Source organism: Pocillopora verrucosa, chromosome 10, assembly GCF_036669915.1.
Source record: "Pocillopora verrucosa isolate sample1 chromosome 10, ASM3666991v2, whole genome shotgun sequence".
Lineage (NCBI taxonomy): Eukaryota > Metazoa > Cnidaria > Anthozoa > Scleractinia > Pocilloporidae > Pocillopora > Pocillopora verrucosa.
This window is the reverse complement of record NC_089321.1, coordinates 21,014,884-21,030,587: the sequence shown is the minus strand read 5'-3', so window position 1 is coordinate 21,030,587 and position 15,704 is coordinate 21,014,884. Positions and strand designations below refer to the sequence as shown.

The 15,704-nt window shown below is 39.1% G+C and overlaps 1 protein-coding gene across 1 annotated transcript; it reads right to left on the bottom strand.

Moving 5' to 3' along the window:
* Positions 1-7,083: 7,083 nt before the first annotated feature.
* LOC131785963 (amidase-like) lies at positions 7,084-13,803 on the bottom strand. The gene is made up of 9 exons (XM_066172971.1): positions 13,698-13,803; positions 12,638-12,767; positions 11,326-11,638; positions 10,400-10,600; positions 10,196-10,273; positions 9,502-9,667; positions 9,216-9,275; positions 8,315-8,602; positions 7,084-7,298 (listed from the first exon to the last, which is right to left on the bottom strand). The coding sequence occupies exons 1-9, from the start codon at positions 13,801-13,803 to the stop codon at positions 7,084-7,086; spliced, it is 1,557 nt and encodes a 518-aa protein (XP_066029068.1).
* Between the last annotated feature and the right edge of the window lie 1,901 nt (positions 13,804-15,704).

Sequence of the window (15,704 nt, the reverse complement as noted above, 5' to 3'; positions counted from 1 at the left end):
GACTATTTTTTGGACTATTTTTTGGACTATTTTTTTGACCAATTTTGGCCCCTTTTTGAAGCAGTTTTTGGACCAATATTTAGTACTGGAGCAAGTAGACTTAAAATACTTACGCATAAGTCAACAGTGGAGGATCGAAAACGGGAATTGGTGATGTTTGCGTTTCTAGTTTAACTAGATGCATAGCTACGTGAACTCGGGCTTTCAATATCGCTCATCTGGAGTTATCTCTAGGGGACTGCCATATTGCCATTGTTACTGTCGTCACGCAATTTCGTCATTGCCGGTCATGAATAAGTCTACTTGTGTTTATTTTTGTCTGCTGGAGTGTAATGAATGTTAATTATGGTACTAGAAAACAATCAAAATAATATATTACCATATAGGAGTAGGCTCCTACAGATGTCAAAGGTTGAAATTCAAGGACTTTTTAATGCCCACATTATCTTTACAATAGATAGCGACTGCAGTACATCCTACTGTCAATACAAAATTGTTGAAATTTTCAGATATAGGTGATTGAAAGGCTCTATCTAAGGAGGTACAGTACTGATATCCTTCTACTGTAGCTTCTTGATGAATAGTACCAGTGTAGCTTTCACTGTATTGAAGTTCATAGTCAGTCTCTAACATATTAAAAAGTGTGGGTAATTCTGTCTGCATTAAAATGATTGTTTGGTTAACCGAGACAAACTTGAATACAACTGATTTCCAATATTCATTATTGAAACGAGATCGTTAGTAGAATTGATTCCTTGTTTGTTATTGTAAACCAAAGAGCATAAACTCATTGTAACACATTGTTGTCCTGAATTCTGTCCAAATACCAATTCATTAGCTTTGCTATATGGTGCCATTATTGTTTTGCTAGGGTCAATGTACATTGGAGCAGGACCAGGGTTTTTCCCTATAACTGAAATCAGTTGAAATTTACAATAGTTTGATGCATGTGTCTGACTCTTATAAAGACACATCGGTCTATTACAAGAAAACATTGATAAGTACCTCCTTGCTCCATACAATTTAATTATCCTTTGATATACCCTTACGGAACAATTCAACAAATACTTCTTATCACGTTTTGTAACTTTATTTAATCTTACCCTCTTCGTATTAAGCTTATAATCATTCTTTGTAACTCTTCTAACCTTCAAATAACGACGTAGCCAAGAGGACTTCGGTATGCTTGGAAGAATACGCTCATAAACAAATTCCTTCAGTTTTCTGCCCTTTCTTCTGAGACGTTTCAGAGTAGCTTCTGGTATTCTACTAGGTTCTCGATCACGTCTAAATACACGGTTGTGTTTACACGTAAACATAATATGAGATAACTCGTTTGATATAGCAGGTTTCGCTTGATATTTCTCAATAAAAGGTTCACTCGTAAAGGATCGCTCGTAAATTGATCTCTCGTAAAGTTCGCGGACCGACCCGTTCCCAAAACGCTCCACAAGTTTTAGTGTGGGTCTATCGCAAACGGTGTGTGACTTTGTATGTATATTGGGCGTAATAGCCATCGAATTTCTTTCTCGTACATCAAGCAAGAAATTGTCCACGAAGGCAGCCATTGCTTTAAACCATGCGCCCTAAGGTTCATTCTACGCATGCGCCTACACTTCACGCATAGTGGAGCTGCGTTTTGTGACTGAACGCAAAAAAAAAAAAAAAACGAAGCCGAATTTATACCTCGGGTGTTTCCTTCGGAAAGCCCGAGTGAAAAGACAGGCACATGACGTCTTTTTTCTCTGGTAGAGCTTCCATCCGGCAAAAGTCTCCTTGAGCGACGCTTTACGAAATCCAAATTCGAAAGTCGGAGGGTGGACCTAAATGAGGAATCTGAAATTTAGTACATCAGTTAATCGTTCCATGGATAGATGGCGAGCGCGTCGAAGAACGTTGTCACGTACTAGCTTGTGGAGAGTGATCGAACAGGCTGTGAAACGAATTTGATTAATTTAGGTTGCATGCCGCGCCTTTCAAGATAAAAATATTCATTCAATATGAGAAATACGCAAGAACCTGCAACATCACACAGTTACCTTGAAGCATCCCGTTTCCCTGGATAAGAGTGTCAAACTCGTACTCCCACGCGTCTTGCGTCCTCAGAGAAAAAGTCTCAAGGTAGGCCAGTGCCTTCCTTTTGCACTCCAGCAATGGCGAAATCGGGGTTTTCTCCGAGACCTTTACTCCGTGCGATATTCTCCAGGTCAGTAAAGGTTTTTAAATGGTTCTCAAGTCTGTGCAGTTCTCTATGTTCTTCACTTAACGGAATATAAACTTTTCTTTGTGGATCGCCATGGTATTTATAGCGCTAGAAGACTTGTCCCACTTTTCTGTGGCCGCAAAAAATAACAACATAACTCTGACCGCGTTGAGTTGAGTGTTGCTCAAGGAAGTAAGACTGGTATCAGTATTTGCCATATCTCGCGGTCAAATTGTTAAAAATAATCCCCTCAGCGGCTCAAGATAACAGATGTGAAGTCATGTGAAGAGCTTGAGAGCATTGAGTCAATATAACTGATATGTTTTTACACCACGTGCGCTTTCCTGGTATCCGGTTAAAACAAAACACCCTTTGTTGTCTCAGGGTCCAGGGTCCAGGAATTTTCTTGACAATTTCAATTAGATAACTATTGACCAGGCACACACTATTGTTTGATTTGAAAGGAGACACCACATACACACTCAGCGCTCGCCTGGTAGCCTACGTGTAGCCGCACACTCGCCCCCAAAGGCGAAACGGGGGAGGGTGCGGCTACACGTAGGCTACTCGCCTGGTTGATTCGCTTTCGCCGCTGGAACGTTTATTTGGGTCATGGCGCTTTCCCGAATTCCCGACATACAGGCAAAAAATCCCTGCATCCCGTAACCAAATTTTGGCGAGTCGCGCTTCCCGGGGAGTAATCAAATCCCGAGTCCTGTCAAGATATTTTGCATTTTCTCGAATCCCGCACCGTATTTTGGTCAAATCCCGGATCCCGAGGATACTCTGACCCTGACAATATTCTATTTGTGCATAACTGAAAGTTTTTAAAACATCGAAAAGGAAATATGGACGGTGAAAAAGAAGTGGAATGAAAAAAGACTGAGCGAGTGCTGAATGTTATCAAAACGAGAACTTCAGCCCAGTGTAATGTAATATATAGGAAGTATTAAATCACTCCCACTGTGGTGTCTGTCCGTTTAGCAGCGCTACCGCGCTGTGGGAATTGTTATGCATGACTGTAGGTTGGTCAGTATGAACATCTATACAGTAGAAAGTATTTAAGCAGTTGTGAAAAATATTGAGGCGTTGTGGTTAGTTACTTAGTTGAAATCTGATAAGCGACCTGTCGAAGGACTTAACATCCTTTTGTACCGAATTTTGATGAGTTTGTGCTGCGGTTAATCCTAGTAATACCAGTATTAACGTACAAAGAGCGCATTCCGTGATGTTGACTGCCATCACACCAAAACCAATGCAATATACAGCTATTTCAATTTACGTTGTCGGATCAAAGCCTCAAGCCTACAACCCCGAAAGCCTAAAACTAATTCTAATCTACCCATACCGCCTTTCGGTCTTGTCCCGTACCCTTGAAGCTTTGATCCGACAACGTAAATTGAAATAGCTGTATACACAACAGCCGCTAAGTACAAAGGATACAAGACGTATATTGCCTCTAGCAGATTTCCCATCATAATTCATCTTGAGCGACGCACTGAGGAGTCAGAAGGTCTTGAATAATTATTACGTCTGAAATCGATACAGCTGTTCTAAGGAAAGATGACATACGGGTCGAAGTAATCTGTCACGCATGGCTGGTGGACAGAACTGTGAAACGAATTTGACTAATTAACGTTTCAAGTCGTGGGTTTTCAAATGATTTCACGAGTACTATTTCCAACTCTAGAACAGTTGCCATATTTGCATAAGAACATTTCTTAACTATGTGATCTCCGATTTGATTTTGTCAATTCATTTTCCGTGTGGGCAACTTTTGTAACCTAAGTTTTATATTCCGCATGAGCATTTGTTCTTTAACGTCCGTCAGAAGAAAAAACAGGCACTATTATAAATTAACAAGAGCACTCAAGAAGGGCTTGATCAGGGGACTGCTGTTGAGAGTGGACAAAAAAAGTAATTATAAAAGAAAACAAAAAAACCAAAAAGTCTTGTTAGCCTCGTTAGGCGCTTAAGTAAGTTGTTTTGTTTGAATACGGGAGGAAGTTAAGTTTATTGTTTATCTGAAAAGAAAGAAACTACTAAAAATAAGAAACCCTATTATGGCGCTGCTAACAGGTAGTCCTGCAACATATCACAGACCACTTCTGAATACATTGATACTTTCTATAACCGCTTAGCCCTCATAAACATATGGAAATGTATTTGAGGCCAATTTCTCGCGTGGAGCGACTGGAAAAGGAGACAGGCAACACCAAAATTCACGGCGGATCTCAAGTGAATCAATAACTTGGGAGGAATTGATGCTCGTTTGGAAAAAAACAAATAAACAAACAAACAAACAAAGAAAACAACAGTGAGAGAAAACGTGCTTCAGCTCGCAGTTTCCACAATGTTATACAAAATTAGAGTAACATGTACTGAATACAATCAAGTGTGATGAGGCCTTGCAGCGGAAGTGTCCGGGGCAACATCCTAGTGAGGCTTCCAAATTTTAACAAAACAAACAATCATTTTTTTTTACAATTTACCTGTTGTTGTGAAATGTTTCCACGCAAAAATTGATTTCCTGGATTTATTATGAATTTAATTGTGTATTAAGTGAGTTGTAATTTCGTTACCGTTACAATTAAAAATAGCATGTAATTGGGAGCGGCATAGGGTAATCAAATTAGTTCTGCGAGCAGTGATGTACGAAACTAGGTATTTGCAGGGCGTTTAAGCGCGTAGGAACTAAGCAGCATGATTGTCAGGTAAAGCCATGTTTAATCTCACACGGAATTACGTATCTGGGTGTGGATTTCCTCAGCTAATAAATGTAACATTTTTGTAACCCCAGGATAAGACTGTTATAGAGTAGATAGATTGGGAGCGGCATAGTGTAATCAAATTAGTTCAGCTAATAAATGTAACATTTTTGTAACCCCAGGATTAGATTGTTATAGAGTAGATAGATTGCAGAACGGAACGTGAAATGTTGAATTGTCGTCAATAAAGCCTGAACCAAGAGGAAGTATACAGTCCAAGATTACTGAACCAGCGTGTGCGGAATTCTCAGTTACGCAAGTGGGAAATTCTGCGAAAGCTGTCATGTTATAAAGGACTTGTCTGGATAAATTTCATTGAGAAAAAATTCTCAAGTCCGCTAGTCCTAGTTTGGCTTGCAATGAAGGGATTTCCTAATCCGTCTAACCCTTTTTCTTTCGAAGGAAACGATGCATTTGAGCGCTGCTCTTTTTTGAATGTCTGTGACTCGTGACCCGAGTCCCCACGATGGCCCATAACTGTCACGGCAATAAAAAATACTTCACGGGAAAACCAAACTCCTCACGACAAAAACAATTACTTCAAGGCAAAACCAAATACCTCACTGCAAAAACAATTACTTGACGGCAAAACCAACAGGCTTACGGCAGAACCAAAAGCTCACGGCAAAAACAATTACTTCACGGCAAATCCAAATACTTCACAGCAAAACCAATACCCCACGGTAAATTCAAATACCTCACGGTACAACCAAAAACCCACGGCAAAAGAAAAACACTCACGGCAAGACCAAAAGGCTCACAGAAGAAGTGAAATGCTCACGGGAAGAGCAAAACCGAAAAAGAGATATTGTATCAGCGGGTATTGGACACTGACTGCGTGCGTGAACGCTGCTCTTTTGGGATTGCTATGCATCGGAATTGTGTTTTATCATGATGTGTCCTTTGTCTTGCCAAGAAGAAGCCATAATTTTTCACAACGTCCGAGCTCCACCGACTGGTAAGCGAAAATAATTGCGTGGTAGCTTTATTGTCCTTCAGACGGAGAGTAATTAAAGAAGAAGAACGTAAATATCTTAAAGTATCAAGTAAAGTACCAAATGATACTTAGTTACCTTGTGAACATCTTAAAGAGTAAGGACTTACGTCTTTAGAATCTACGTAATTCAGAACTAAACACCACATCCGAGTATTACCATTAATATACACATACTGCATTCCACGACATTGACTGTCTTGAAACCAAAACCCATTTATACAAAACAGTCGACTACAACAAAGACAAGTATTGCCTGATGACAATGAGAACTAAAGGAAAAAACAACGACAAAGGAAAACGCGAGTGATTATCGTATGTGGTTCCAGTTTTGGATCTGATTAATTAATAAGAGGGTAGCGCGAGTTTCTGGACTAATCTTACTGCGAGGTTAAGTGAAGCCCTTGTAGTCAGGGATGAAAGGGTAGATTTCTAAAGAAGCTATGATGCTGTGTCAGTGGGGGTGTTGCGAGATAATTTTATTTTAACAACCGAGTTGCTGATGTAAATTGGCCACCGTTAAAGATTTCCAAACTCGTTACAGTGGCTAATTTTTATTTATCGATTCAGTTTACAAAGCCAACTTATCTTACGATGCAATCAGGGGTGACTTTCGACAATTAAACGTAAACCGCTCCACAACTAAAACGCTTTAGAGCATGCTATACATGATAACCATGTTTTAGGAACCGCATCAGCCTCATCAATGGAAGTTTAAAACATAAGTGGGTTACTACAAACACCCTGGTTGGCCAGACCTATCGTTTATTGCAACGTTAAATCACAGGAAATTTAAGTTTATTTGATAGTAATGCTTCGATCAATTCAAAGATCCAACATCCCCCCCCCTTTTTTCGGGCAACCCTCCAATCATCTGAACTTGTGAAGATTAGTTTGTTCAAATTCTCGCCCCCGGGGCGAAATCGGCTTCAAATGCTCCACCCAAGCACTGGATTTTATGGTCATTTTTGTTGTAAATAAACATTCATATCATCCTCTTTTTCTTTATCACTCCAGCTAACAGTAATGACCAGTCAAAATAGGATAGGAAAGGTTCGTGTGGTTTTACAGGAGCAAATCTTCAAACTGACTCATGAGAAAATGACTATTCCATGCATTTATTCAATTAAGCATATATTATCTTCGGCGTGCCTTATCTTTTCGTAAGCGTAGGCAACGTTCAGAACAGTGGCCTCGTCAAACTTTCTTCCCACAATCGTCATACCAACTGGTAAGCCGTCACTGAAGCCGGCGTTGATTGACAGGGCTGGGAGTCCTGTGACATTAAAAGGTGCAGTGTTGAGGCCAATGTAAGAAACTTTCCTCAAATAATCTGAAAGAGAACGAGTCTAGTTAATCCTTGGGTGTAACTTGATTGTAGCCTTTGAACACCAAACTGACGCCGATTGCTTAACTGAAGTATCAGCCTCTGCGCCGGATACAGCAGCCATCCAAAAAAACTGGACTATGTCACTCAGCAGATAATAGGCTAACCAATTAAAGTGCGTGGAAAATAATAGGAAAAATCTCGGTTGCTGCTACAGATTCTATTTGTAATAATAATTGGACTAAGTGGAGAGCAATTTGGTCCGTAACCATACACATGATTTGAAATCATAAGAACGATTTAAAAGATTTGAAATCAAAAGTTTGATTAAGAGGTTATAGTTATTTTCTCTTGTTATGATTTCTGTCCAATGTTTATACACCACACAAAGTTCAATTACCCTTTTGCTACAAACATTTGCATTTGCAAATTTTATTAATTATAGGAGTTAGTCAGAACATACATTTATTGATCAAGTACCACTGGAATTTCAACTGACATTCTCTTGCCTAGTACTGAAGTGATTTATAAAGTCAGCGGAACCGGAATTCTGAGAAATTTGATTTATTCATTTTTTTTTACCGAAAAAAAGGACAGTTTTGGGGACAAAAGTTGCAAGATTCACCACTCAATGACTTCTTTCAAATTGTCTTTCATTTTCCTAAAAATTTCATTGGTTATTCGAAACTAGCTTTGAAATCTGAGTGCTTGTTATGTTTTAGCGTTGCCTTCTCGTCGGCTGGGCAAAGAATGTGCCGAAAAGCAAAAAAAACAACACGAGTCGTAAATAAATCGCATCACTGAGTCAGAGAGCAATCAGATTGTAAGGACAAATTGCAAGGATCACCAATGATTGCTTAATGGATGACTTAAGTGAAAGTAAAATACAAAAAGATCAGTAAATGAATGCTTGCATTTGGTTGTAAAAGGAGTAAGGTGTGATGTGTTTTCTCTTTGTTTAGATTTTTATGCATCAATTTATTTTTCCATTTGTTCATTCTTACATTCATTAACTTTCATACCTGCAATTGATGGTTTTACAGGCGGGAAAGACTGCGCCTTTTTGGGAATCGTTGGCATCAACAACACATAATAATCTTTAAGAACTTTGTCGTATGCTCTACACAATTCTCGTCCCAAGTTTTGCGACTTGCTGTAGAAAGTTCCATTATATTCTGTTAAAAGGAAGCGTCCAAGTAAAATGTCTTTTTTGATGGTGATTGGCAAATCATTCAGGTGTGTCTTCAGGCCTCGTGAAAAAGCCTCATGAAGCGTTCTGTCGTAATACATCTTTGAGCTTGTTCCAAACCCTAAAAGATCATAAAACGCCTCTTGTTTAACCTTCCAAAGGTAATGTTCAACGTAGTATAAAAAAGAAACAAATAAACAAACAAACAAACAAACAATAAACATGATTCTGCTTGTTTAGCTTCTCAACGTTTTGTGATTGGTCTACAGAACTTTCGCTAACCTCTCAATCAAACAGACAGGGTCACTCGCCTTAATCACGTGCTCCAGGTGATTCACATGGTTTCACTTGAGTTCTCACTGGTTTACCAGTTCCCATTTGGAACAACGATGGCGCATCAAAAAGCACTCTGCACAACGCGATTGCACGAACACTAATGACATAACTATTTGGGTCCATGACCGCTAAGGTTTATTCTGGTTTCTGCGGCACAGGTCGATTGAATTTAAAGTGTTACTTCTGAGCAAGACCTTCCTTACAATCCACATTCATCATTCATAGAAAGGACAGACAGGAATTCGTAAAAATGGAAGTACCTTACTGTTAGGGAAACTTCACTTAAGAACAAGGAAAATACTAACTTACAAACCGAGCGCGAAGGCAACATCGGGGAACATATTGGCGGCGTGAGTCAGTAAAAACATTTTTCGCTTAAAAGCGAAATAGCAACATACCTGCCTCAAAGATCGCTCGTGTCACCCCTTCTTCGCATATACCTTGAAGTATGCTCGCTCCTGGGTACAGAAGTGAGAATGAACGAAAGGAAAAATGAAACGTAAAGAATAAAGGAACGAGTATAAATGAGACGGATGGAAGATCTTGAACTAGTTGAATGACGGAAAGAACTGCTAAACATGCCTGACAAGCAGATTGACCAATGAATAGTTTTATTGACTGACTGACTACTCTGTGACTATCTCGCCACTTAAATAACACTTTTACAAAAAAATTCATGTCTACCTTCGTAGTGCATGGCCACAGACACATCTTCTACGACTGCGCCCGATGCACTTCCGAGATGGTCAGCAGCATTTCTCACAAGCTTGTCAACGTCAGGCTCTGAGCTGAACAGTCCAAACCCTTCCTTTAATATCCCGAGTTTAAGATGCGAAATTTCACCTGATAACTACAAAATAAAGTCCAGTGCTATATTTAAGACAAAAAAACGCGCTGGGTGCATTGTTGAGTTCTATAAGCACGCGGGAATTATTAAGAATACGAGAGAGGTGTGGAGATGCACGAGCCGAAGGCGAGAGCTTCTAGCACTTCTCGAGTGTTCTTAAAGATTCCCAAGTGCATATATAACTCAACAATGCCCAAGGAACAGGGTTTTTTATTTCTTTATAAAATGTATCGCGTGTTGCGCGCGCTCGTGCCGATGACTTTGGCTGCATGCATTATATCTCAAAAGTGCACTCGTGTGACGTAAGGTGCATGCTTTATGAAATATAATGAACTCTTTCTGACCAATCACGGCGCGTGCATTTCTCTGAATATTACATATATATATTTGATGTTCTCTTTATACTCCCTCTCTCGCGATCATTGATTTGTCAAAGAAGATATCAACATCTAACTTGCAGAGAAGGTGAATCTCTAACCACTGCTTTGCTTCTTACACCGATCACGCAAACGTTTTGAATATTTCAGTTACCTTCGAAGTGTATGTCTCATCGATGTACAAATCTCGTGGCTGCCTGGGATCGAGGTCTCCTTCAAGCCCAGCAATCACCTAAACGTAAACAAATGGACAGGGGAAATAAAGTTAAGATATTCCCTATAAAATTCACTTATCCCTAGTGCATTTATGTAAACGAAAAGGAAAAGGAAAAGTAAAAGTCTTTTCGTAAATCCTTACCTCCAACATCAAAGCTGTGTCATAAACTGTCCTAGCCATTGGTCCCACATGATCCAGTGTAAATTCCATCAGCATAATCCCAGTATATGGAACTAAACCGTATGTGGGTTTTAGACCCACAATTCCATATGCGGCGGCAGGCATCCTAATGGAGCCCCCTTGATCCCCTCCTAAAGCCATATCCACGTGACCACCGGCAACCTGTCAAAAAAAGTAAAACCAAGATAAACAATTTTGTTTGTCACATTTTAATTCGTTTAGGATTTTCTGTGAACTTTATCGATTTTCTGACTCGTTCCAAACCAAAGGAACCAAAAAAAGCAACAACAAACAAACTGAAGCTCTAAGAGCATGGAACCCGACCATGCTTAAAATAAACAAAACAAAAGAACAAAAACAAAATTCGGCCTTTATAATTTATTTGAGTCCAGGAACAGGAGACGGGCTCTGCTACTAGTGATAGGTAATGATCGATTTAATAACAGGTGACGTTGCCCCGTTGCACGGTCGCCCATGGTTCCGTCGCCCACAATTGAAGTACCTTTTATTAAGGTTTTTCATGTATCTTGACAAAAGTTTTAAAGCTTATAGGTTCAATTGCCCGAGTGCGAAAACCTTCAACCAACCGGCGATCGCAATGTTGAGACTGCTTAAAAACCTGGCACAAATATCCCTCGCGCAAGAGCCATACCTTTTAAACCTCAAAATCGCTTCAATAAACTTAGATCAAAAGTTGGGGGCGACCCACCTTCAAGTTGGGGACAACGCCATCGTTCTTCACTTGGGGCTACGGAACTTAGCACGACCGTCCAACGGGACGACGTCACCTACATCCACCGATTTCACTGATTAATGGTCAGGCCCGACCCTTAAAAATCATACTTTCCATTCATCAACGAATTTCAGATTTTAGATTAGAACCTCACCAAAGCTGCCGAACCAGATGAAGAACCATAAGCCATTCTTTTACAGTTGTATGGATTCAGTACTGGACCTGTTACTGAAGTAAAACTTCCAGCGTCATAACTTAAATTCTCGCAGGCAGCCTTGCCGATAATGCGTCCACCGGCGTCCAATATCCGGGTCACTACTGTTGCGTCAGTATCCGAGATAAGGCCTTCCAGTAGTTGGGAACCGTTCATAAGGGGAAGTCCTGCAATACACGTGTTGTCCATGGTGGCTACTGTTTTACCGTGAAGCTTACCTCTTGATGCTCCTTGGATGTTACAGCGCCAGAACCTGCAAGAGTAAAGGTAAGGTGTTGCGGAGTCTTTTTTCCTTACTCTTCGGAAACAATAGTTTGCTTGTGATTAGTATGTTGTACCCTGCATGCAAAGGTTGGAGTTTGACTTCCTTGTGCTCTTCCCTCTTTTGCGAGAGATGCTTCTCTCCATCCATAAGAGCAATGATGGAACTGAACGGATGGGTGAAGGGAAGACGGTGAATGGGGTTGAGAAGGGGCGGTTTTTGGGCATCAGTACCCTACTACGAATTGATGCCATTCAGGAGAAGTGATACTTCAAGTTAGATAAATCATTAAGCCAGGCTCTGGATGTTAAGCAAAGCAATAACGTAAACTGATAGGACACTAGCTATATACCACTTGCAGAACCCCCTGTAACTGTCGCTGGAAATTAACTTCATCGGAAAAAATTGTGTAGGTGTAAAAGTTTTTATGTGCGGGCTGTAATGCCTGCTATGTCGGCGAAACCTCTCGACATTCATCCACACGTGTACGTGAGCACTTGGTCAGTGATAGGGCCCCTCACATTTTCAGACATCTACACAATTCTCCGCAATGTCGCACTCTTTGTTCTGATGAATGTTTTAACATCCTAGATCACGCTTCCACAAGTTTTCAACTTAAAATAAAAGAAACTAGCCACATTCAATTGGAGAAACCTACTCTTAATCACCAACTTTATCATGTTAATTTAAAACTTTCCTTGTGAATGCATACATTGTTCTGTTAGTATTGTTTGTTTTGTCCAATCAGCATTTTGTTACACCCTTTAAATTCAACTTCGTACTTTGTATTATCATGATTCAGAACTAAAGATGACAGAAGAACTGTTAAAACATGTTTTTTTTAAATTTTAAAAGTGCCGTTAATTTTCTTAAGTTCGTTACAAAATAATAAACTTAATAATGATAATAACAATAAAATAAATGAATAAAAATATAGGTAAACAATTTTAACAAAAGGTTAAGAAGAAAACTTTTTTTATTTTTACTAACCATGCATTGTAAGGGTTGTCTTCTGGTGATGGTCTGTAACCTGGTGTCCGTGGATATTTCACAGGCAGTTTGGGGTCTGGTAACTCGTACAACCGTTGGTAAGTATCAGCCAGAATAGTAGAAATGGCCTCTAGAAGATATCAACAATACCATGAGAGAAAAACTATATTTTCTCGTTAAAATTCGTCCCTCACAAATCCTCCGAAAAGAGGGAAAAGAAATTACTTAAAATTGGTTAAAAATAGCATTTACAGCAATTTGAAAAGAATACAAGATACAATATAATTAATTATTTTCGTCATTTGCTGCGTGCTTCCTATCTGTTCCTGCAAAGTAGTTTTTTTGGCTTTTCCATTTCCTTTCGTGATTTTCTTTTGCGTTTCATGTATTTCGGAGTTTCCTTTACATAGATATTTCCGAATTTCTGTGGCCCAAACAACGGACATATTTTCTCAAGCTATTTAAATGGTATAATTAAAGTTAATACTCTTTGTACTGCTCTCAATCAAAGATAACATTCTCTGTGCTGCTCAGTAGCTTTTTTTTTTTCTTTTTTGTACTATTGAGTAAAGTTAATCGTACGTGTTCAGGAAAACTCTCAGCTCAGTCTAGCAATTCGTCGTATTAACATCAACGATCTAAGGCACAACTTCTAAAATTCCCAACGCGGATATGGATGTCTTTTGACCTTTCACATCTTTTAATGGAAAAGTTGCTCTCCAAAGTTGACCGTACTTTTTCGCTTTAAATTATAGTTTTTCGTTGTATTTTCTTCCTAATTTTCGAAACCGCTTCATACCGCTTTATACGTCGTTTACTCCGCCTGTTTTCATCGCTTCGCTGCGTAACATTTCATCTCCAAGTTCTACTATGTCCCATCGCTTCGCTTCAATAAACTTTGTTTATATCCTTATCGTCGTGAACATCGTTATTGTAACTACCGTTTCTTGGAACGTGTCAAAGAAGTCTCTATTTTAATTTGGTATTAACCGATCGTCCTGTGAGTATCGAGTTCTGTGTTCACACTCTCCTAAGTTTAAATGATAAACTAATTACTTACCCTGGTATGATCGAAGATCAGATTCAGGAACATCCAACCCCGTGTCTTGTGCTATTTCTCTAAGACGCACTAAACTTGGTACATGTATAGCGGGCTCCTTAAACATTGCGCGAACGCCAAGAGACCTGGCAACAAAGAGTAATTACGCTTTTGGATTATTGCTTGCGTGAGAAGGGTGGCTCGTAAGAATCACGGCCAAAGTTTGTCGTACAACGCAAAAGGCGATAAAAGGAGAGAAAACTGAAGAGTACTTAAATTAAAAGAGCTCAGTGAGTAGGATCGTCCACATTATGCGGGCATTATTTGAGAATAGTAATAAGGCAAGAGAATCAAGCATTATGCTGCAATAAAAGTGCAAAAAAAATTTAATAAATAAGAAAAAAATGAAATTAAAAAAAAAAATTTTTTTGGACTCTGTGTTTTAGAAAAACTTTTCCAGAAACGTAGGAATTCCAACTGAGACACCGCTAGCTCGTTTTTTTTTTTAACAAATTTTAATCTTTTTAAGACCACGCTTACGCTTGGTTTCAAAGTAGCCAGGTATTACATTTCAAGACCAGGCGTGGTTACAAATTAGGAAAATAAACATGGATCCCAATATTTCTAGGTATTTTTATGCGAATTGTAATGTGCACGCTTTAACTGAGCATAACAAATTAGCATAATGTGTGAAACATAAAGCATGATTTGTAATAAGTAGACAACCCTATCAGTGAGTAATTTCTATCTTCTTTCCCAATACCCACCCTTTTAAGCTCGTTAAAAAAGAGAACAACAAACAAATGAATGAACAAACAAAAACGACAACAACTTCAACCACATAAACAATAGTAGCAGACATAAAATGGACTAAATAATTGGAGATGCATGCGCAAGTGGTCTATTCACCTTAACATTCTGTAAGCTACCTAGTTTACACGAGACAGTTCTGTATGTCAACCTCAGCATCAGCCTATCATTCCACTTTTTCGCCTTTAAATTATGCTCGAACATTTTTAGTGTCACCCCTGAAAACGTGGCATATGCTCAAAAGCTGTCATTTCGTTCAATTGAAATATAAAAACAAAAGAATTACCCTTCACTCATTCTTAACACCTAAAAGTAAAACTTAATGAGAATAAAAGGCTTACAGAAGTTCAGAACACATGATAGTTTCAGGATCAAATTCCTACAGTGCACGCAAGAAAAGAAGGCTTGATGTTGACGTTATTCAAGCAAAAGAATTTCTCTCGTGTTTAACAGCAACGTCAAGAAAATTTTTAAGAAGCATAAGTCAATATGCTGGCATTATGCTCGATGCTCTGACTAAGGCATATGTTGCAACATCATGCCAGCATAATTTATCTGACCGGCATAATTTATCTGAATCGGGTCGGTCAACATTCGCGGGTAAGAGTGTATTGTTACTCTCTGATGTCATAAATTTTGCAATGCCGCCCTCTCAGAGGCTGACTGGAAATACATTCAAAATAGGATATCATGTGACCCCAAAATAAACAATAGGGGCATGCGCTGTTTGGGAAAAAATTCAAGCTATTAAATTATAAAGCATATTAAGGCATTTGCTAATAAAGATTATTTAGGAAGTCTAACCTCGATCCGTATCAATCTCCAGTTCTTTCCGATGTGGTTCTTGCGGTGTTTCTCGTGATTGCAGCGTCGACGCCCACAAAACTAAAGCTTCATTTTAAAAAAATTATTTTGTTGATATATTTTAGTTAGCACCTAGTTTCCTCAGAAAGTAAACATTTTTACAAATCTTATAATCACTTACATTTTATTAGTCTATGTGGCCTTTAGAAAAGCTTTACAAAGACCCGCTGTCCGTGTACCAACCCTCTCGCGTCTCTCTAAGATTGCAAATAGCCTGGGCTTGGAAAATGGAGGGCATTGAGCTGATAGCTTATCGAGGTGGGAATCCAAATGACGTTTTTTTGGTAGTGTTAGATTATTTATTGTTATCTGGGTCCAAGCTGAAAGTTTTAAGTACCTTATCTATTAATTTGA

Coding starts and splice junctions, on each gene's coding strand:
- LOC131785963 (XM_066172971.1), bottom strand. CDS start 13,803: ATGTTTAAGGAGCCCGCTATACATGTACCAAGTTTAGTGCGTCTTAGA. Junction 11,639..12,637: donor GACAACCCTTACAATGCATG/GTTAGTAAAAAT, acceptor TTACTCTTGCAG/GTTCTGGCGCTGTAACATCC. Junction 8,603..9,215: donor ACGAGCGATCTTTGAGGCAG/GTATGTTGCTAT, acceptor ATGATCTTTTAG/GGTTTGGAACAAGCTCAAAG.